General features: G+C 33.3%; 1 protein-coding gene, 1 long non-coding RNA gene and 1 pseudogene across 5 annotated transcripts; 2 read left to right on the forward strand and 1 right to left on the reverse strand.

Moving 5' to 3' along the window:
- The first annotated feature begins 3,089 nt into the window (after nucleotides 1-3,089).
- On the forward strand, nucleotides 3,090-5,180 carry LOC148770609 (uncharacterized). Its single transcript, XR_016031422.1, has 2 exons — nucleotides 3,090-4,492; nucleotides 4,696-5,180. It is a non-coding gene; the product is annotated as an uncharacterized LOC148770609 (long non-coding RNA).
- A 4,003-nt stretch (nucleotides 5,181-9,183) lies between these two features.
- On the forward strand, nucleotides 9,184-22,243 carry LOC105972165 (protein NLP6). Of its 4 annotated transcripts, none has more exons than XM_088818799.1 (6): nucleotides 9,219-9,950; nucleotides 10,193-10,255; nucleotides 19,372-19,440; nucleotides 20,512-20,559; nucleotides 20,644-21,508; nucleotides 21,604-22,243. In XM_088818799.1, the coding sequence occupies exons 1-6, from the start codon at nucleotides 9,315-9,317 to the stop codon at nucleotides 22,074-22,076; spliced, it is 2,154 nt and encodes a 717-aa protein (XP_088674925.1). In that variant the 5' UTR covers nucleotides 9,219-9,314; the 3' UTR covers nucleotides 22,077-22,243. The 4 variants fall into 4 exon arrangements, with proteins under 4 accessions (XP_088674926.1, XP_088674928.1, XP_088674925.1 ...); XM_088818801.1 differs by having other exon boundaries at nucleotides 20,731-21,508; XM_088818800.1 differs by lacking the exon at nucleotides 19,372-19,440 and having other exon boundaries at nucleotides 9,184-9,950.
- Nucleotides 22,244-23,175: 932 nt separating this feature from the next.
- LOC148770610 (21 kDa protein pseudogene) lies at nucleotides 23,176-24,034 on the reverse strand (annotated as a pseudogene).
- Between the last annotated feature and the right edge of the window lie 222 nt (nucleotides 24,035-24,256).

The raw sequence follows: 24,256 nt of genomic DNA on the forward strand, positions 1-24,256 counted from the left end.
CCAAAATAATAAAAACATAATAAATTATAAATTAAAAACGTGAATAATTAAATTAAATAATTTGATCTTCAAGTCGGCTTCTCGATCACCCTTCTAATCTCGCGTAGACAATTGGTTGTGTACGTGTATGAACTTCATGCCCAATTACGACATTGTTACACTTTGACTCTCTCTCCACTCAAAAGACAAAAGTTGTAGAACTTCCAGTTGGCTTTCCATAGAAATTTGAATCACCGAAATTAGGCGTCATATCAGAGAGTTATAACCCGAATGGTAAAGCTGCCAGGGATAGGCGAGAATCTCGGATGCATGGAATTCGACTTGTCCATCGAACTCTCCTCTTCCTTTTCTTCCAATTCCTAAACAAGGACTCTTTAAACGTCCGATTCAAGTCTTTATACTTCAATTCAAACCGCAACGGCTCCATGAATCTCACTCGTTTTCTCTTATTTCAATTTTTCATCTTTAAGCTTGCTAGGATCGTTTCATTGAGGGCTTTATATAGGCACTAAATTCACCACTCTAAACCTAACTTGAGTCCTAAAAAATCAATCCTAAGGAAAGAGAATCCTTCATGATCTCTATAATCTAAATTAGATTAGAAAGAATCTTTACAATATATTTCCTAATCTAATACAAATAATAAGGAAATAAATAAAGTCATATACAATAAAATCTCTATGAGATATGGACTAAATAATTTCCTAACAAAAATATAGAATAAAACTAATGACAATTTTCTACACTAAGCAATACGATTCTTTAAACTAATCTCGAGAATCTGGTTCCATCATTCTTCTTCTTCATCTCTTTCATTCCATCTTCTCCAATTCACAAAACAATCGTTGCAAGAATCCAAATATGAAGTTACAATTAACAATTTGCATACTTCAAGATGGAACTAATCACAGGGATGTGTCTTCACTTTCGTGTGTGTGCATGTATGAGAGAGTGAGAGGGGGATTTCAAAGCCCGATCCGCCATGGATGATTCATCCGACTCTTGATGCCGACTCCAAACCCACCGTTGAAGAAGATGTAGGGTTATGAAAATGAATTGTCACAAGTTCCTCGATAAAATCCCTAGAAAACCCAGCAACACGGACACACGCACACAAACACAAAGCAGAGAATATAAACCAACTAAAAAAAATTGTCACATCAGCAGCCCCACCATGGTGAATTCCAGCCGCGGCGGGGGAGGCAGCGACGACGACAGCTGCTCTAACAAGACCATGGTGCCAGAGGGACTGGAGGTAAATTACCTCGTCTCTGAGCCTTTGTTTGTGATCCATTGGAGAAGAATGAAATTAAGTTGTTTTGTTCCTTAAGGGGTCAAGATTTGGGGACTTTGTTTTTCATAATCCCACGAAGAGATTGACGATAGGGTTTTAGATTGAAGAGAGGGTCTTTTTGGACTGAATTGAAAATTTTGTAAACTTCTTTTTGGTCTTATGAAAATTCCGAGGTGAGTCAATAATTTTCAAAAAAAATCACTTTAATGGTATTTACGTCTTTTCAGGCAAAAAATGCACATCGAGTCGCACAAACCGCGAGTGGTGCATGGTCCTTGTTGCATTTGACAAATTTTCATAGGGGGTCTGTCTTATTTTTTCAACATGGGATTTTCCCACAATTCGAGATTACACAGGAGTAGTCCTTGCAAAAAAACCCATCCTTTTAACATTGAATTTGAAATATGGGGTGATTATGCAAACATCAACGCTTCTTAAGACTCAGGCATATACTTTTCTATTCAAACTTACTACAAAAGGTACGCATGTGAAACATTTAATTGTTGGATTCCCCCTGTCAACAGCTCCCTCCTATGCATAAACATCAAAGCCATCTACATCCCAAAAGCAGATGGTTTAACACACTCGTGGTTTGTGGTATGTTTTCTTAAACTTTTCTTCTGAAATGACTAAAATGTCCTCTTATGGAAGTGGTAATATATAATTAGGTGTCTATTACTTTAGAGATTTGGTCAGATTAGGAGATCTAGTTAAATTATAACTAGGTATATATTCCATCTTATAAATTGGCAACTCCGCGAGAGAAAAATACACAAATGAAACATAGGGTAAAATTCATTTTGCACCCCTTATTATGCGAAAGGTATCATTTCCACCTGATGTATTGAAAACATCAAACACCCTCAGCCGTTAGTTTTTTTTCCCAATTCCGTCAGTCAAACTTTTGACCGGCTATTGCTAAGAGTTGTTGGCTTTTTTTTGACAAAAATACCCCAAATAATCTCTATATATAGGTTTCTTGGATTTGACCATTTTTCACCAGATTTTTAGAATGAAGCTTTGCATATCATGAATGCAAAACCCAAAAAAAAGGGTAAATTACAAACACCCCCCTGAGGTATGGTAAAATTACAAAAACACCCCTCTTGTTTGAATAATTACAAACACCCCCCTCAACTCATCAAATTTAGTGGAATCTTCGAGATTATATGAAATATTATCGCTTTTGTACCCGTTTTATCCCATTCAAACTCTACATTATGAAGCAAGATGATCATAATATGTGATTTTTAGCTTGTATATATCAGTTTGTGGTGCATTGGAAACTGTATTTTTTACACAAAAAGAGTACAAACTACATCACATTTCACAGAATCTAGATGACTATGTTGAATTTGGCACCATAAAGGTGGAGGTCTAAGAAAAAATCATAGTTGAGGGGGGTAGATGTAATTATCCAAACAAGAGGGGGGTTTTTGTAATTTAACCATACCTCAGGGGGGTGTTTGTAATTAACCCAAAAAAAATGAAAACCCCTGAAATCTAAAAGAAACCCTAAAATTGAAATTAAACCTTATGAAAGAATTGCAAATTAAAAACAAAGATTTCATAGTATAATGGCAAAACCCCTCAAAAAATAAAACTGAAAACACCTAAAATCAAAAACTAAAATAGACAAAAAAAATTCCAATTTAAATGAACGCTAAAAATAGTTATATTTTATAAGGTATTCTAACATGGTATCAAAGCCATACATTTTAGTGGTTTTTTTTTTTTCTTTTTTTTTTATTATTATTATGTTTATTCATCTTCTTGGTGCTTTCTCTATCAAAGAAACACCATAAACAAGTGTTTTTTTTATGTCAATGCAATCTTGTTTTTGGTGTTCTCCTTATTCCTCGCGCTTCGTTGCAAATGATACACTATAAAATGTTGCTCTTATTTTTCTCGATAATCATGATTTGTGATGTTTCTTCTTAATCCTCGTGTTTTCGCTGTAAAATTTTGCCCTTAGGGCATCTCCAATGGAGTAAGCAAATCGGGTCTCCAAATTCTATTTTGAAGATCCGTATGGAGACCCGGTGGAATCTTAGACTCTCTAAAAAATAAAATCTCACAATGGAGGTCTCTATAATTTTGAGTCCCTGTACAATGTCCCATAAAATACACATGAGTCTCCAAACAAAGTCCTATATTTAGGAACAAGTTTGGAGATTATGCACAAATCTAAAAATTTAGAGCCCCACTAAATTTCTTGTTGGTGTGGAATTTTCTTCCACAATTTCTAAATTTTGAAGCCAAATGGAGTTTGCTTACTCCATTGAAGATGCCCATATTTTGTTTTCAATCTTATTTTTTGTGTTTCTCCATATTTCACTCGGTTCCACTCGGACAAAAGAACTCTATAAATCATTGTTGTTCACCGGTGAATGTACTTTTTCCTATACTAATCTCGTTCTTGACGTTTCTTCTTTATTGTGCTTCAATCGCTAAGAAAAACACCATAAATCACGGTTGTGCTACATTCACCGCCGTACACGACGTTCCAATCAATATTATGAATTCTTATCAAGGTACCATCAAGATCGTTGTTACCCGGTCTATTCAATCAACGGAAACTAGAAGATAATCGAAGTTGTCAAAAATTTTGCACGCCTACCAACGTCGTGACTCCAGATGCTACGCCCCATATCATTTGAAGGGACTTCATGATGATTTGGTTAACAACCTAGATTTACTCTATCACCCATTTTGAGTTTGAGAGGGGGGCGTTGGTATATGATTAGGAGTCCAATATTATAGATATTTTGTTAGATTAGGAGAACTATTATAATATAATTAGGTCTACCGCCGTAAATACAATTCATTTTGACCCTTAAAACTGAAGAAATGAAAAATCTGGTGAAAATAGCAGGAACCCGGTCAAACTGGGTAAAAACTGGGAATCGGTCAACCACCCATTGAACCTAGTTTTTCTCCAACATGTGGCGTATTTTTTTTTTTTTTTTTTTTTTTGATGTTCCTTAGTGAAACCATGGTTTAGTTTTAATCAAAAAAAAAACTGAATTAGAAAAATCAAAAAATTGCAGACTTGTGGGAAAATAATAAATAGAGACGTGTATTCATCTCCATCACTTTCCTTAGCTTGCACATCTCATGCACTAAGGCTCCACCATCATGCCGCAATCCGTCACCGCCAACAATCCGTCATATAAGCGATCGAGTTCTTTCTTTTAGGTGAATCTTGCAACTTTTGGATTCTTTTTTGTTTTATTTGATGGGTAATTCGTAATTGGTTTAAGTTACATGAATTGATTATTTTAATTTTGGTGTATTATTGAGGGGATGTAGTTGGCTTATGTGATCGAAACATTTTGAATGATTCAAAACGTATCGTGTTCAAGATTTTAACTCATTGTTTTCCCCCCTTAATTTATTAGGATATTATGGTTGAGCTTGAAAGTAATACAATTTCGTCACAAGCACAAGTTTCTTCAATTACTTCCATTAGGGAAAAAAAATGAACTCGGCATGGAACTATGTTTCGGAGGGAACAGGTGCGTAAGAAAAAAAAAATATTGATTTGTTTGTTCTGCAACAAAAAAAAGGTGGGGGAATTAATAGAATTAAACAACATCGTGTTGGACATTCTGGAAATATTTTTTCTTGCAATAAGGAAAAAAAAAGGGAGTCCTTGAAGACTGATCAAGTGAAGGTAAACACATCCCTTCTTAAAAGGAGTTTTCAAAGGCAAAGAAAAAAGCCTATGATGAATTGAATCATTTTGTCAAAAAGGTCTAAAGGTAACTCATTATTCCTAACCTTCAATTAGAGTACGCATTCAAAATAAGAAAATGTGGAAATACACTGACTTGGCAAATTGTGTTATGATTTTATGATGCATATATCCGTTTGATGGTTGCAATTCACCTTACTTTCTTACTTTCAAGGTGCTATTGATAACTAACTAATATGAGAATTATATATAAGCATTCTTCTTATCATGCTTTGCGTGCTAACTTACTAAGTATTACTAAGTAATGCTATGATGCATGTTATGAGATGAGATTGGGAGGACACATGTCGCACCATAATGGAGGTATTTAATTAACTTATTAGTTTATTGTCCAAAGATAATTTCATTTATCAAGTCTGTTGATACATCTGAGATTTGTTCAAATATTAAAAATTTATGTAATTTGTATAGTGAGGTTGTGAAATGGGTGGTCCTCGTAATGTCGTACACATGGTAACAGACAAGGGAGCGAATTATAAAGTTTCGGGGTGGCACGCTTATGGAGAAATATCATTTTAGTTTTTGGTCACCATGCGCACCTCATTGTATAAATTTGATATTTAAAAATGTTGGAGATTTGGAGACCATCCAAAGTTTAGTTATTCTTGCTTCAAAGGTGATGTTTGTTTTGTCTACAATCACAATGTGACTTTGAATTGGCGAAGAAATAAAGAGGGATGGCAAGAAATTATTCGTCCTCTTGCAATTTGTTTTCCTATTACCTTTATTATTTTACAACGCATACATGAGCATAAAGATGATTTGCAATCTTTAGTCATTACTGTTGATTTTAAGGAAAGTGGAAAGAGTTAAAGTAAAATAAATTGTATTGGATGAGAAATTTTGGGATGATTGTTTGATGATTGTGAGGGTTATGACACCGTTGATACGTTTGTTGTGGTTGTGCGATACTGATGAGAAATCATCCTTGGTCAATGTATACGAGGGCATGCAAAGAGCACATTTGGGGATTATAAACATTTTCAAACACAAAAAAAAAAATTCCCACGCCCTATACACGCCCTACACTGATACTATAGACAATAGATGGGATATGTATGTTGCAAAAAGATGTCCATGCAACAACATATTTTTTGAATTCTGCTTTTGAATACGAACAACAAAGAGCCTAAGATTATGGTTTGAAAGGACACCCAAGAATTTGATCCCGGAAAAGCACCAAAACTCTTGTCGAAATACAACCCTCCTCCTTCGTCAAAGTCTCTAGGCCTTTCGTTCTCTTGCGATGTGGCAATGATCTTATTTATGGCCTCCAACAGTTCAAATTTAATACTCTCGACAGTTTTGTCTATGTGCTAACGCTCGCCGCTTCCGCCGCCAGAATTGTTGTCGCAAACTGGTGCATCTGGATGTTAATGCGACTCTTTGTGAGGAGGTGGAGCATCTTGTCCTTGAAGCAACCCAGCATCGTCTTCACCAGCTTGAGGGCTTGCGGCGGCAGAAAAGTGGCGATCTTCGTCATGAGGTGTAAGAAGGTTTTGTGAGTGACCGGATCGATCCCCAACCCTATTAGCTTCTTCTTCACATTCGTGTTCAAGTGGTTCCGTTGGTTTTGTAATGCACAATTCGAAAGGAATAATATGCAAGACTTCCCTGGACATATCCCCTAATTGATATATGTGACAATCTAAATACATCATGTGAACTAAACCTAGATATGTAGAATAAATTAGACCCACCCCCTCCAAAATATGGCATCCCTACATTGACTTTATTGTAATGTTTTTCAATTAACAAGAGACGATCCCTTACTACCCTATTGCCTTTCGGATATCGACCAGTTCTGGATTCTTCTATGATTTGAACAACATAAGTGGGCAAGAAATATATCTGAAAATATTCTCAAGTAAATTGTATCGTTTCTCAGCGAGATTTCAGAAGAAGTTGATCATGGTTTGGTTGTAAAGCTCACATGTTTTATAAATCATTTTTGACGATATTTACAGAGCTCTTGATTCTTCCAATTTAAATTTTTTCGATTGATTAAATCACAATAAAAGATACAATTAATTCGACTGGGGATGATAATGTACGGTATTTTTGTTGTACGTGTTGGCTTCGAATCTTCAGAACTCGTTGTTGATGGAAAAAGCTGGAAATAGACTAGTGTAGTCGACTGCTTTTTTCCAGCTTTAATTTTGTATTTTTGTCAAATTATTGTATTCATTGATTCATTTGTTAATGTTATACACACTTATGTGATGATATCTTTGTGTAACACTATAGGTTTTCTATCTATTATATTTGGCTTAATTCCACTTTGCACCTTTGAAATGTTGTATTTTGGCACTTTACCCCCTTAAAAAATATTAAAAGTACTTTGCACACTCGAAACACAATAAATCATGTAAAATACACCCCAAATTAAATTAAAAGCTAATGAAGGTAATTTAATATTTTTAGTCGTATTCTTTTAGGATGCCAAAAGTCAAATCATTGTTTTTGTATCATCAATCTTTTTGAAACTATAAATCGAAAACATAAAATACATCTCATCAGTATATTAAAAAAACACAAAAAAATATTTTACAAAAAAACAAAAAGAACAAAAAAATTTCAACTATTTTGTTATTCGAGTTATTTGAAAATTACTTATTCCGAAGATTTCAACCAAATATTTCCACTAATTACAATAAAATATTCATCAATCGAATAATTTAGTGAGAAGAGTTTATTTTTTTTTGTAAGAAATTATAGGTTTTTTCAGTAATTCGTTGTTTTTTTATTTTTATTTTATTTTTTTTTTTTTTTTTTTTGCTTTTTCTACGTTGGAATCCAAAATTTTCTGATTTCAGAACAATATTTTCATTCGAATTGGCAAAATTTTGATTTCCAATGGCCTTGAAGTTATTTAAGTTGGACACAAAAATATATATGAGATTCTGATTTACGATTCCATTTTTATGATTTGCAATTTTGTTTGATTTAATGAAATTTAAATTTATTTTATTTTTTATGATAAAAATCAATTATAAAAATATTAGACTTTGATTATAAATAATTAATATGATTAATACGTTCTCGTTAACACTTTTCCCCCCTAAAATACTATTAAACCAAGTATTAAAAGAATATTACAATGTATTATTTCAATTCTACTCTTCAACCTGAGTTGCATTAATATTTCAATGTATTGTGTTCTCTCCGTCCCATATTATATGTCGTTTTTTGTGGTTGCACACATATTAAGAAACTTAATAACTATACATAAATTATAGCAAAACAATATAGTAAATACTATAATATCCTTGTCATTAACAATTAAGAGTGATAATAGGTAATATAAAAAAAATATGCAATTAATGTTTTTTTTAAGTTCTAAAGTGACAAATAAATTATAATAAAAATTCTCCACAAAGACAAATAATATGAGATAGAGGAAGTATTGATGTTATGTATAGTATTGAATTTGAGTGGAGTTTTTGATAATGTTATTTTGAAAAAAAATAAGAATCTTATTTAATTTTATTTTAACATGTCTAGATACAACATTTATTGTTTGACTTTATAAATTAAAAAAAAAAAAAGAATTGTTACATCTTTAAAATACTTATACTCATTTTTATATATATGTTCTTTTTTATAATAATTAAAAATCTTACGGTTTGCGATCAAGTACAATTTGAATATTTGATAAAGGCAATGGATATTGGCAATCCCAAAATTTCGACCAAATCAAGTTTTCAAACAATACTATTATTTGCAAATACAATAATACCCTTACCCTATAAAAAATCTGAAAAAGAATAAAACAAAAAATAAAACTATATTAATATCATCTCCCTCATAAACATTCCGGCAGTGCTAGCGGGTTGACTGTTGAGTTGCCTTTTCCGGCGGCGAGGCAAGCTTTGTCGGTGTGTGGGCGAGAGATTCCGGTGAGACTTTAATCTATTTGACTAGAAGAGGGTTTGTTGATATTTAACTAGTCTAGTTATCAGCCTTTACTCAGGTTAAGTTGGTGAGTAGAAGATATGAACCACCAAATATTAATTGGCCCTGTTAGAGTATCCTATCATAATGGTCAATGGAAGTCCGTTCTACACCATTGAATTGGTCAAAGAAATAGACTGTATAACCGTGTGGGGACGATTTTGGTTTTTGATTTTGATTTTGAAGAAATTATTTTAATATAGAGGCATTTACACATTTTGAACATATACAGTTAGTTCATTTTTTTTTATCAGCAAATATATAGGGTGAGAAAGATAAGGGTGTGTTGCGAGTTCTCGAATTTAGTACATGGAAGAGAGGATGGTCGAATTAGAAGATGATGATGAGTACTTGTTGCCAATTGTTACGGGATTGGATGGATTTGATGAAACGTACTCTGAGTCTGAATTCAAACACTACTTGAACGCCGCCGACGATTTGTCATCAATTAGAGAAAAATGTGGATGGGTTTTTCGGAGGGAATCTGAAAGTGAAATCAATGCGATAGTCAAACGAGTTCTCCAGCAATTTATGTCAGAGTCTTTCTATCGGGGTAATTATATGATACAATTTTGGGCAGCCGAAGAGGAAGGGGAACAAGTTAATTACCTCATTACTTCAGACCAACCTTTTGCTGTTGTTGGTGATGATCTATATAAAGGGTATTGTTGGTATAGGAAACTATGTTTGAATTACCACCGATATAATACGGAAATGGGAGCTGTTGGAAGGGCTTACCGAAGCAAGCACCCTGAATCCAGCCCTGACTTGCGTCTCTATTCTACCTCTGAATTCCCATTTCGCAATTATGCTGCACGCTGCGGTCTGAGAAGCTACATGGCCATGCCCATCTTTGATTTGAATAACAAGCAACATTGTTATGGCGTCTTGGAGTTCTTATACTTTGGCCATCAACCTATTAGTCATATTTCACTTTTTATATTGGTACATTGCCCTACCACTATACATTTCTATACCGTTTTATTTTTTATTATTATTTTTTTAATTTATTTTGATTTGGATAATTTAAGCTCATAACATCTGCTAGTACAGGTCGTCATAACATATGAAAATCTTATGGCTTTTCTTTATCCTATACAAATAGTTCACCACAATTTGCAAATTATATAATTGGAATTAACCAAAGATGTTATTAATACATATATACTTGTTCAAAATTATTGCAGTTTCAGAGGTTGAGATCTGTTCACACCAACCACGCTCATGTCAGCGATATTCCCAAATCAGAGGTATGTATTTCATTTAATTCGTAATTCCTAAGTATGTCTCTATATAAACAAAATCCGGTGGATTGATTTGCCAATTTATCGTCAAAATTAAATATTTTGGCAAGATATATACTTTAAAATTTACGAAGTTATGTTTGAAATTCAAATATTGTATTTGTAATGCATTTTAAAACTCCCTTCCAATTTTAATTTCCCAGAATTAAACTAAAACATTTCTAACACTTTTAACTTAATTTGATTATCATATTAAAATAGGTGTGCTTTAATATTTAGGGTAAACTATATTTCATTAGGGTCCATTTGATATACACCCCTAGAATGGAAAATATATAGGGATAAGTCCACCCCTAAAATTCTTTCTTTGAGATACCCCTGGAGGGGCAAAAGTACTATTGTGCCCTTATTTGTAATTCTTGCCCAACTGCATTCAGCATAATAGCCATCTGCATTCAGCATAATAGCCATCTGCATTTAGCATTTTTGGAGCTGCATTTATCTTTTTTTTCAGAATTTTTAATAAAAAATTATAAATTTTTATTTTATTATTATTTTTCATTTTTATTTTTTATTTTTATTATTTATTTTAAATCTTTTTATTTTTAAAATTTTTCATATTTTCTAATTTAAATTTTTAATTTTTTTAATTTTTTTTTTAATTTTTTAATTTTTTAATTTTTTAATTTTTTTAATTTTTTTCACTTTTTTTTAATTTTTAAAAATTAATTTTTCTATAAAATTTCCTGTACATAAATTGACTACATGTGACTATAGTATTACTCCAAAGTTATATCTAATCATGTACCTTTTTTCACCTCAAAATTATATAGTTATATATAGTCGACCGACTATGTAAACCGCTGATTATATACAAAAGAAACTTCATCGACACCTACAACAAAAATCACAACTTAATTCTTGATATTATAAATCAACTTGTACAAATATAGATCGAAATAAATATTGATATTATATATCAAATTGCACAAATATAGATCGAAATACACAATCACATGCATATGTTCTTCAATAAAGAACAAAATCATCATCATCACTCTATATTAAAAACACACATAACCCAGACATGACTACATGTTACTATATATGACTATAGTAACATGTAGTCATGTTACTATATATGACTATGTAACATATAGTCATGTTACCATATATGTAGTAATGTTACTATATATGACCATAGTAACATATAGTCATGTTACCATATATGACTATAGTAACATGTAGTAAAGCACTTGTCCCCATCATTTCTTACTGTATAGAAGTGGCAAAAACAACAATCCATGTGGCAAAAAAAATACCAGTTAGAGAAAACGAAAAGAAAAATGGAAAATGCAAATTATATCGAACTTTATACGAAAAGCTATATTTTTTTCTTTTTTTCTCAGATATGGCCAATCATAGTCAAATCAAAGCAACAACGTCGACCGATTATAAAAAAAAAAAAACTCAATAAATCCATTATCCAAACAAATTCACCAAAAAATAATTGAAGGACAAAAAAAAATCAAAACAATTAGACAAAACATCAAACACAATACAACTAATATTATTAATAAAATTAAAATCACATACACAAAACACTCTCTTCTATTGATACAGAACCTGCTGCCCGGTATATACTGACAACTATGGGCGTAGCTTGCAAAGAATGTTTAGCATTATTCAAAAATAAGACTTAGTTCATGAAACATTTATAATTCCTTACCGTATAGAAGTAGCAAAAACAACAATCCCTGTGACAAAAAAATCCGAGTTAGAGAAAAAGAACATAAAAATGGAAAATGCAATTATGCACATTTGAGTGTTGACTTTTAAGGACATAATAACCATTAGACACTTCGGCCAATAACAGAGAAAACCACATTATCTGCCTCTTCAAACTCCAAACCTACTTTGAGTGTCTCTATTTTGTTTTGCAGCAATGAACACAATAAGATCGGATTTCTGTTTCACACATTACAATTAAAAATAGTATTCTTCGCAGCTCCACTAATTCCAAGACTCGCCTTAACAATGAGTCTACCATCACAAACAATATAAAATAAAATACCAAATAAATTTAGAGAGCAATACAGTGATTTCATGTATTACTGCTAATTTCCTCAAACAAAACCATTAATTTATTGAGTTTTTTTCTAAAATAAATAAAAGTTTCATCAATCCAGTTGGTTCGCATTTAACATCGTCCTCATTCAAAATTCATATGCAAACAAGAGATTAAAATGAATATGTTATTCCAAAAATTAATTATACCAGCGAAATTTTCGACGAAAAGGATGCCGCCGCCCCTGCTCGCAGCCGCCTTGCGTAGACGCCGTCACCAATTCTCCTCTCATCGTGGACGCTGGGCGGAGAAGTCGCCGGAAGGGAGAGCCGCGCAAGGTAGAGGGAAAGCGGCGCAGGCCAAAAGAGGAACATCGGTGGGTGGTGGTGGGCAGTGGTCAGCAGCAAAGTGGCGGTGGCGGCCGAGGGGTTTGTTGGGATGTGAAGCCCATGAGTCAATGAAAATTCGCAAGAGGTTCTAGATTAGCCGGTTTTAATTATATTAACATGCTTTGATTAGATTCGTTTAAAGCGGAATAAATCTAATCTAGCGACTTACAGTTTTCGCGAGAGCAGATTCGTTTCTATCTTCGGCGCACGAACGAGGATCCACGTCAAGCCTTCAACCTTCGTAAAATCTGCTGTCCAGAAATTTCCAGTCCTCTTCCTTCATCGATATCCCCGTGACCGTTGATCCTATCCAGAAACCCTTCGGGTGGATTGTAGATCTAAGGGTTAGGAAGCTACACTATAATCTTCTATTGTATATCCCGAATTAATAATTCTTCTACAAGGGTGGACTTGTACTTGAAGAAATCTAAACCTATAATCGAGAAACTTAGAGAGAAAAGAAGAAGAGAAAAAATATTTTCTGTTCACGTGAAATAGGCGTGTAGAAAAACTCTTATCTCTCATCAACCTAATCTCTATTATATATAGCACAAGGAATTAGAGTCACACATAGAGAGGATTACATGGAAACAAATCCCACTCCTTCTATAACTCTATATAGTCGAAAGTTACAGTCCAAAGTGGACTTAATTTTTGGCTATATTAATTCCAATATATAATATTGGTTGAACTTTATTTTCTCGATTAATTAAAAAATCCATTGGGCTACAATAGGGACTAAAGGAGAAAATATAAATCGGGCAACTAATAATTAATTAAATCCAAACTCTTAAAAGAATTCATTTAATTAATCATTAAATAATTATCTATTTTCCACTACCAAATAATTATTGAACTCCCGTTTATATTCTCAAATATTACATTCGAGCTCCGGTCGATCATTACTTAGATTCTCCCCACATTAAGATATCTTATAACCACCAAATAATTTATTCACTGCTAAATAAATTAAATGGTTTCTTTTCATGAGTCTTATCCGCTTAAATTATTTGAGTATGCCGGATATGAAATTCACCTGGCCAGGACTTGGCATAAACAAATCTTATAAGCTACTCAAGGGTTATTATCAATCCCATATTTCAGAGATGTGGATTCCTTTCGATAATTAATTTCCACCTATTAATTCTTATTGTCTCTACCCAACGCAGTGTGGGCCATTTGACTCAATATAGGAATCTAGGGATTAAGAGAGTGAGTAATATACTGTCAACTAGAAACAATACAGTTTCATTTATGAACAGCGATGAAACAATTATTTCACTTTGTCCGGCTCAACACATGTCGGGTGTGCTAGCACAATAAGTCAAAACAATAACTACAAAAGTTATTCTCTGTTTACTGTGATCAAGACCAATCAATTAAATATTGTGCTACAATCTTTTACCAATGGATAGTCCATTTCCATCTAGATTGTGAACGTTTATCTTTATATTCTAAACGAACTTTCAAAATTATCTTTATGTGTGCCGTAGCACACCATTTCGAATACTATTAGAATATTAGACTTATGCTTTTAATTAATTGACAAACAATAAATTAAATGCATCGAATACCCTAGTGCAGATTCTCATAAAATGATAATATACTATTTTATTAATTCAATAATAAAATTATGTAGCTAAAAGCGAGATTTTTAGTCTACTATCCTAACAGGGTTGTGGGTGGAAGAAAACAATAGTTGAAACAGGAAGAGAATCGAGATTTGACGACAGAGAAACGAAGAAGTGAGATCTGGGAAGAGAACTAGGGTTTATATTTGAATGCTATAATTGAGGGTAAAATGGTCACATCACTATGCCTCAGGGGGGTCTACCTAATTAAGTTCAGAATTTAGGTTTTTGCCTAAGAGAAAAAAAAAACATTGGGCCCCCTCATATATATTTTAAAAATTAGGGGGTTATCCCTCATCTTCCCATTTCATTATTTTTTTGTCCTTTGTACTACTAATATAAAAGTTACACTAACCTCCTCCTATTTTAAGAAATACACTTAACTCAACTCATTGTCTCAACTCAAAGTTCAACATATTTTATCATTAACCGTGTTAGAAATAAAATAAAGTTGTAATTTTATCCTCAAAATGCAACATCTTTTAGTTGTTCCCAGAGCAACTTTAGGAGTATTAAATGGATTATCAGATCCATAAATCACTTTTTTGATACCTCAAAACTAAAAATTTCTATTCCAATAGGAATATCAAAATAAGTATTTTGATATTCTACCTATTTGTTTGTAAAATTAACATCTTGTAAATTGAGTTATCAAAAAGTAACTACCTAAACATTCAATTACAAAATGACACGTGTCAATTACAAATAAAACCACCAAAAAACTTCCAGTTAATAATTAATTTTGTAATCATGGTTGGAGTAGATGAATCGTAAATGAATATTAAAATATTATCTTAATTATTAAGTTAGTATTTCATATTTCAATTTTGATGTTTTGCATTGGAGTTGCTCTATTACATGAAGCGTGATTTTTATATTAGCAAATATTCTGTTTGTACTGAATAAATATTAAATTTACATAAACATTTAAGATGTCATTATTCACTTCATTCAATATTTAAATTAAAAATTATATTTCCTTGTAACGTCAAATTAAATAAAAGTCAAGTAAGTTAAATAATTCATGTTTTCTTTTTTGTATTTTATTAATTTAATTTAATTATAATATATTTATTTAGGGGATTTTTAATTCATCTAAATCAATCTATCCTTTATATATAGTGAATAAAAGTATAACTGAAAGTGTCAAAGCTTTGATGAATTCAAAAGGTGATTAATAGCGGGCTAATAACACGTCATGTTTACAAGATTCACACTTTTTCATACCCGCTACTAAAATCAAAGTCCGCTATTAAATACTATTATTTCATTAAATTAGTAGCACACCTCCCCCTGAAATTAATTTAATAGGGGGTGACTAAAAAAAATTATCCATAAAATCATATCTTATTATTGTAAACTAAGTGATTTTATAGACAATTCATATATAATAACTCAATTTAACAGAAGATCTAATGTAAGAAACCAAACATGCTACTAACTAAATAATTAATTAGTGAGTAGAGAAGCAACCAAATCTCATCTAATCCAATCTAATCCAATATAAGCGGCCCTTAGTATACTAAAGAACTACATGCACATGAATCATGTACATGAAATTTAGCTATTTTTCATTTGAAATTCATGTATGGTATGTTTATAAGATCAACAATAAGAGTATTTTGAGGAGTTACAATTAAGGTGGTCCGAGGGGTTCGACCGCTCACTGTTCACCATGCCGGTCAGATCCAGTGCATAAATCCAGAAAGCTCAAAAGATCGGATTGATTGCTACGAGCAGGGTAAACACTGATTGGACCACTCATAAAACCGGAATAAAATCGTCAAAAACCGGTTCCATTAAAACTAAAATAAAAAACAAAGAACGAGAATAATCATTGTAGAAAGAGAGAGGAGTGGAAAAGGGATAATGAGCAATGTTGGTAAATGTTGGTAGAACCTGACCAAATCGGCCGGTCGGATCGGTTCGACTGTGACCCGTCGATGAAGTAAAATTTATATAAATAATGGTAAATAAATTATTAATTCTCGTATAATTATTATTATATATTAAAAATTTCCACTATTAACAAATCTATATATAATAAATTTTACAAATATGCAAAATTGCATATCAACTTGTGTAATTTAAAAAAATCAATTTCAAAAGAATATGAAGTTTGAATCGAATCATAAATCATAAGATTTAAATCAATTAGGATCAAGTGATTTCAAATCGAAAACACTATTCAAAGATTTGAATTGATTAGGCTGAAGTCATTTCAATTCAACGATTTGAATCGGTGCAGTTAAGCTCAACAATTTATAAGAGTGTATTAATAGAATTAACTATGTATAGTAAAGTAGTTAAAGTTTAGTATCTTTTCTTATTAAATTTTATCATAGAAAAAAAAATTAATTCGAAAAAACCGTAAGAATCAAATCGTAAATCGTAAGATTTAATCGATTCAAATATTACTGGTTAGATTAAATCTTACGATTTACGATTTGATTCTTACGATTTTTATAAATTAAATTTATTTTTATCTTTTTGTTTAAATTGAATTAAAAGGACATTAGAGTTTAATTATAAATACTTAACTCGATTAATATGTTCCTGCTCCCTCCATTGCCGGCGGTGGTTGCCTTCGTGCAACTACTGAAGAATAAGAGAAAGATAGAAAGATGAGAGCAAAGAACGAGAGAGAGAAAGGGGAGATAGAAAGAACGTGTGAGAGAGAGAGAGGAAGATGGAGAGAGAGAACGTGTGAGAGGGAGAGAAAACAAAAAGAAGAAAAATAAATCTCAATTGCCGTGAATGTCTAGGTTTATATAATTTAGGGTATAAGGGCAAGATAGGGATTAAAAAAAAGGGTAAATTACACACACCCCCCTGAGGTAAGCTTAAATAACTGTAAGGTCCCTGTGGTATTGATAATTACATTCACCCCCCTGAAAGGTAGCTAAAAACTCTAACGGGATAATGCATTGGATACATTATTCCGATAGGGTTCTAATGGACTATTGGTTTCAAGAAGTGGTGAAGACAACTAAGAGTTATGGGTGATTTAAAAAATATTGGGGGAGCCATGTCACCCCATAACTCCCCATAACTCTATGTTATCTCCACAACTAGCTAAAAGTAATAGTCCATTAGAACCCTATTGGAATAATGTATACAATGCATTATCCCGTTAGAATTTTTAACTACCTTTCAGGGGGGTGAATGTAATTATCGATACCACAGGGACCTTACAGTTATTTAAGCTTACCTCAGGGGGGTGTGTGTAATTTACCCTAAAAAAAATTAGGGATGTGACTCATATATTATTTAAAATTAAAGATTTAATTAAAAGATTGAATTTGGATTTGTCATTTAGTTCAAATTAGGTTTCCTTTGAGGGGCTCATGGCATATTAGCCCTTATTTTTATTTTGTTTTTTGCGAAAATTATGTATTTCTTTTGTTTGTTTCTTATAGGAAAAAAATATTTTGAAAAAAAATGATATGATTTTGAGAAATTGATTTAAAAAGTGTAATAAATACAATTTTGTTTTGTAGAATGAATGAAAACAAAATAAGAATGCATCCAAACATTGCCCAAATATTTTTTGGCCCTGTTACACTATCATAAATAGTGGAAGTCCGTTCTACACCATTGAATTGGTCAAAGAAATAGACTGTATAACCGTGTGGGGACGATTTTGGTTTTTGATTTTGATTTTGAAGAAATTATTTTAATATAGAGGCATTTACACATTTTGAACATATACAGTTAGTTCATTTTTTTTTATCAGCAAATATATAGGGTGAGAAAGATAAGGGTGTGTTGCGAGTTCTCGAATTTAGTACATGGAAGAGAGGATGGTCGAATTAGAAGATGATGATGAGTACTTGTTGCCAATTGTTACGGGATTGGATGGATTTGATGAAACGTACTCTGAGTCTGAATTCAAACACTACTTGAACGCCGCCGACGATTTGTCATCAATTAGAGAAAAATGTGGATGGGTTTTTCGGAGGGAATCTGAAAGTGAAATCAATGCGATAGTCAAACGAGTTCTCCAGCAATTTATGTCAGAGTCTTTCTATCGGGGTAATTATATGATACAATTTTGGGCAGCCGAAGAGGAAGGGGAACAAGTTAATTACCTCATTACTTCAGACCAACCTTTTGCTGTTGTTGGTGATGATCTATATAAAGGGTATTGTTGGTATAGGAAACTATGTTTGAATTACAGATATTATACGGAAATGGGAGCTGTTGGAAGGGCTTACCGAAGACATTTATCCTAAAAAAAACATTTATTCCATTTTAAAAATGGAAAAGACATCAATACCCTTGAATTTGTCATGTGCAACGCACATGTGTTGAGAACCGGTCATTTTGACCTGAAAACGGGCAAAAAATGGCAAAGTGACACAATTTATTAAGTACAGGTGAACTCGTGCAAAAAAAAATTGTTCAGGTGGTGATCCGCAAAAACTGAAAAAGTTTAGGTGGTTTAATGTTATTTACCCTTATTTTTTTGTCCTTTGTACTATCACTTATGTTACACTAACCTCCTATTTTAAGAAGTAAACTCAACTCAACTCACTGTCGATTGAGCTGAAGTCATTTTAATTCATAACCGATATTCAACTGTTTGAATCGGTGCAGTTAAGCTTAACAATTTATAAGAGCGTATTAATAGAATTAACTATGTATAGTTAAAGTAGTTAAAGTTTAGTATTTTTTTTATTGAATTTTATCGTTAAAAAAATAATAAAATTTAATTCAAAAAAGTCGTAAGAATCAAATCGTAAATCGTAAGATTTAATCGATTCAAGTATTACGGGTTAGATTAAATCTAACGATTTACGATTTGATTCTTACGATTTTTATAAATTAATTTATTTTTTATCTTTTTGTTAAAATTGAATTAAAAGGATATTAGAGTTTAATTATAAACACTTAACTCGATTAATATGTTTTTGTCAATGGTTAAACTTAATCGATTCAAATCTTGAATACTATTTACAAATTAAAAGGACTTGCGCTTAATTGATTCAAATCTTACGCTTTAATTAAATCTTATGATTTGATTGGGAGGAGTGTGTTGGGGTGCTAGAATTTTTTGAATTTGCTGATTTTCCCTTTGAATACGTCAACGAACTATTGGAGGTACTCTTTGATATCTCTCTCTCTCTCTCACATAAGCGGAGACTTCAATATTTTCTTACATTTATAAAGTAAAAACAATGAGTAAATTGCAAAAACTACCCCTGTGTAATCCTTAATTGCTAAAAAAGTCCTTGTGTTATAAAAATTAGCGAAAACCCCCCTATATAATTTTTTTATTAGCTCACCGCACCTATAGAAATTTTAGTCATTGACCAGAGATGAAAAGACAAATATAACCTTTAATTAATAACATAAAATTATAATTAATATACAATAGAGGCCAAATTGTAATTTTACTAAATTTCTGAAACTTAATTAGGTGACTGAATTGTAATTTTTCAAAATACTATTAAACCTAGATTGAAACACACACTACGCACAAAATTCATTGCACAGACCCCTGCCTCCTCTGCGGCGGCGCCGTCGACCAGTTCCACAGCCTTTTCTTCTTTTGCAAACTCTAAAACCATCGTCGGAGAAGACGGTAAAAAACAGAAAAACAATGGGGAGGTTTGGATCTGGAGGCATCAGATACCTTGCTCTTCTCCTCCATTATTTCGCGAGGCTGCCGGCTTCGACAGAGCTACAGGATTTGAGAGAATTAGGGGCGGCTTCGGCGGCGATAGTGACCGTGGTTGTTGGCTGTGTTGTTTTGAGTTCCAGAAATTTTGGGGAAGAGAATTAGGTGCTGGATTTTTTTTTTCCCAAGTGGGGGCGTTGAGACTTGAGAGGGTGATGGGGAGAACGAAGATGATTAGGATTTAAGATTTTAAAAATTGCTATTTGGTCCTTTGAATTTAATTTATTTACAATTACATCAAATTTAACATACATTTTTTATTTATATGTATAAAAGGGTGTTTATGTCATTTTACCCCCAAAATTTTCAAAAGAACCGCACAACCTGTGCGTGATTACCACGAGCAGCTTTAATGGACTTTTTCGCCTTTGACTTTTAATCATAGGGGGGTTTTTGCTAATTTTTATAACACAAGGACTTTTTTAGCAATTAAGTATTACACAGGGGTGATATTTGCAATTTACTCTAAAAACAATGTCAACTCTCTGCAGGCAGCGAACCTGCGTGTCAGCTTCCAAGCTAGTCACATGCAAACCGATGTAAATCACGTATCTTCGCTTTTATATATTTTTTTTCTTCTTTTTTTTTCCCCCTTTTTAACAATGTTGATATGTTAAATTTAGATTACTGATAGGCGAAAACTGGCACTGCGTGAAATAAAAGAAGCCCTTAAAGTGGTCATTAAGATTCCCCAACTGCATATGGTACAGGTTTGGGCCACTTGCACCCGATGTCCATCTGAAAAAGATATTAGCTTGAACTGCATGGAATTGACAGATTTCATGCAAGAATTAGCTCTTGAAGAATCTATTTATTCGACGATGCTTGAGTTTAGTCATATACACACCAGAAAGGGGATTACAGGGATGGTATTAGCATCGGAAAATAAGTCATGTTTTTTTCGAACTTCATGTCATTTTAGCATAGTTGAGCAACGCCTAGCACATTTTACGCAAAATGAGAGGATAGGTAGTCGTTTTGCTATTTGTTTGCAAAGTACACACACTGGAAACCTCGTATACGTATTAGAGTTCTTTCTAAACCAAGGTCCTGGAAAATACGAATATATTTTGTCCCTTTTGAACTTCCTAATACCCATACTGAAGAGGTATCTTAAAAGCTTTACGATTGCATCGGGCCAACAATTAGGAGACGAACTAGCAATCGAAGTTCCTGTGTTTCCTGGAGAAGATGAACTCATTTTATCAGAAATAAACGGCCTGCAAAATAAATTCAAATTTGTCCCATATAGTGGGAGAGAGCATCAACATTCTGGACACCAACAAAGGCCAATTATTGTTGTTGATGACACGGATTCTGTTACAAGTACTTCACAAGCAGAACATCTAATTAGCAGTGTGGCTGTCAACGCAAAGAAAATAAAGAAAGGAAAGAAGATGAAGAAAACCGGCCGCCTAAATCTCACACTCGAGGCTCTCAAGCCACATTTCGGGACGAAGCTGAAAGATGTTGCTAAGGAACTCGGAGGTGAGTCTACGAAAACTTGCTTCTTTTTTTCTGTAAAACAAGTTTCAAGTAATTATATGATATAACAAGAACCAAATTGATGTGTAATAATGCAGTTAGTAAATCAACAATAAAGCGCGCTTGCAGAGAGTATGGCATCGATAGGTGGCCATGTAACGAAAACCACAAAAAGAATCCTTCCCTCTTTGAGGTAGAAAGAGCAGATAAATATCTGCAGAAGAATATTTGCAGCAACCGCCAAAATTTGCGGCAAGCAAGTACTGATCAGAGCAGTTCTAGTCACCTGAATGTTCAGACAATTAAGGATGATACCGTGATAGTAAAGGCGAAATATGACGACGACACTATAAGATTTGAGCTAGGTCTGCCATTGGAAATGGAGAAGCTTGTTGAAGAAGTGGCAAATAGACTAAAGTTGGAGATGGGAAGTTTTAAACTGAAATATTTAGATGAAGAAAACGAGGAGATTTTGTTAACCCGTGATTCTGATTTGCTGCATTGTCCCAAGTATCCGACAGCGTCGGGCGAGTCTTTTATCATGTTGTTTGTTCGATTGTCTCGTAAATGAGCGCTTTTGCGTTCTGATTTTCCTTCAAGCTCTCTGTATGCAACTTTCTGATTTCTCGAATATTACTTAATTATCATGTTTATGTAGTTTGATTTCTTTGTATGAAAAATAACTTGAAATTTGAAATTGGAGCTAATGGATCAGGATGCAGAATAAGGCTTCTTATATATAATGTTCCTATCTTTTGTATTGTTAAAGCTAAGAGTTATTTTATAGGCAGCCTGGGATTAAGGGATCAGCCTTTCTTGTTTCTTTTATTCAATTAAAATTTACAGGCAAACCCCTTCTTAAATTTATTTTGGTCCAATTGGGTCCAACTTAACATTCTATATGCAAGTTTAGTCGTTTAATCAATCCATCTATATAATTGTTTGAACTAATGTGAAGTTTCTTACACCCTTACCAAAAAAAACAAATAAATAAACTTGAAGACGACAAGTTACGAATTAAATATAGCAAATATCCCGCAAAATGTGGCGGGAACATTGACCTGTGCTTGACCACAAAGTCAAGGCATCTTATTTGTATACTATATTTATAGAAAAAAATTACAGTTTTCATCCTTCAAGTTTGCATCGATTTCATATTTGGTCCTTCATGTTGACCAAAAACACATTTGATCCCTCATGTTTAAAAAATTCAACATTTCTAGTCATTTCTGTCAATTTTGTATAAAAGACGGAATCAAACATGTGCCCATCACCTAATTAACTGAAGGACTAATGGTAAATTGACGAAAATGGGGACCAAATGTAAAATTGCTACAAATTTAAGGGATGAAAACTGTAATTATCCATATATTTATATGTCTTTCATTAATTAATATTTGATTTTGGGTTACCAGCTAGGACTTCTAATTGACATGTAAATTTTGTTCCTATTCCAATCTTGAGATGGATCCAATAACAAAACCAATCAAATACTAATACAAATATTGTTTAAAATTTATAATTTAATTTGTTGAAACAATTACAAAGTATGGAGTAACACTTGGTTAACTAATATATTGAAAACAAAGAATACATACAGAACAAAGCAAGTAAATAATTTACATTCGTCATTTACAAGTTGCAACAAAGTACGCCGACACTTTTTTTTTTTATACAAAATTGAACGAAACGCATAACAGACAACATGCACAAACACACACGCACACACGTGGATGTGTGTGTGCGCCTAAGGCGGGTTGACAGTACTCTGTGATGAAGTAGTACTAACTAATTTATGCTTGACTGCATATCGATGGACCAACGCCAGAGCATTGCTGGTGACTTGTGCACAATCAATTACCCTCACCCTCACAGCAACCTCAACACTTCCACCAATCACGGTGCTCGAAAATCCATCGAGGCACGTGTTCTGAAAAGTGAGGGCCGCCCCAACCCACGACTCGACGTTGCTTTCATGCCAGTTGAAGTCCACCTGGTGGTGGGTCCCACTCCAGCCGCCGAGCTCCTTCACTGCTCGGCTCAGCTGGTCGACCGTGCTAGCCATGTTTTCCACGCAGTCATTCACGGCTCGGTACTCGATCGGCTTCAAGCCCCTAATCCGAGCCGCCTTGGAGATGAAGGTAGCCGCGGATCGAGCCCTGGATAAGCTGACCGAGAGAGCGGCTTGAGCCAGCTGCTTATGGCTGCTCAGCGGGGTTGTGGTGGAGTTGTAGGTGGAGAGACACTGGATGCAGAGAGATGGGTAGAGAGTGGCGGCTCGGCATTCGGCTTTGATGAAATTGGTGACGTCATCATTATTAGCTGTGTTTGGATGATTGGTGTTAGAGGAAGGTTTTGTTGCTGTGGAAAGTGTGTGATGAAAATACAAGAGAGAGAGCAAGATTAATATGCTGCTGAGTTTTAACATTGTGATTAATTTTACAAGTGTTTGTGTAGTGGGAAGAGTGAAGACAGAGCTAAGTAGTGTATAATGTTTTATGCATCGGCTTATGAGGAGCTTTATATAGAGTTTCCTGTGAATTAGATGGTACACCTGGTTATTTATGTTGGGTGAATTTGAACTGTAGATTTATTAAATAATTATTCACTAATCACACATATATATACAGTTATATCTCTATAAATTAATACAGTCGAGACTAGCAATATTCTATTAATTTAGCGAAATATTAACTTATCGAACTAATAATTTAGTTGGTTTTTACCGAGTCGGGACCAGAAGAAACTATT

The sequence above is a fragment of the Erythranthe guttata genome, chromosome 5 (genome assembly GCF_056151865.1).
Source record: "Erythranthe guttata isolate IM_541 chromosome 5, IM_541, whole genome shotgun sequence".
NCBI classification, from domain to species: domain Eukaryota; kingdom Viridiplantae; phylum Streptophyta; class Magnoliopsida; order Lamiales; family Phrymaceae; genus Erythranthe; species Erythranthe guttata.

What these genes read in the sequence shown, in the direction of transcription:
- LOC105972165 (XM_088818799.1), top strand. Translation starts at nt 9,315, where the DNA reads ATGGAAGAGAGGATGGTCGAATTAGAAGATGATGATGAGTACTTGTTG. An exon ending in ATATTTCACTTTTTATATTG is followed by an intron (nt 9,951 to 10,192) that starts GTACATTGCCCT and finishes AAATTATTGCAG; the next exon opens with TTTCAGAGGTTGAGATCTGT. An exon ending in ACGTCAACGAACTATTGGAG is followed by an intron (nt 19,441 to 20,511) that starts GTACTCTTTGAT and finishes AACTCTCTGCAG; the next exon opens with GCAGCGAACCTGCGTGTCAG.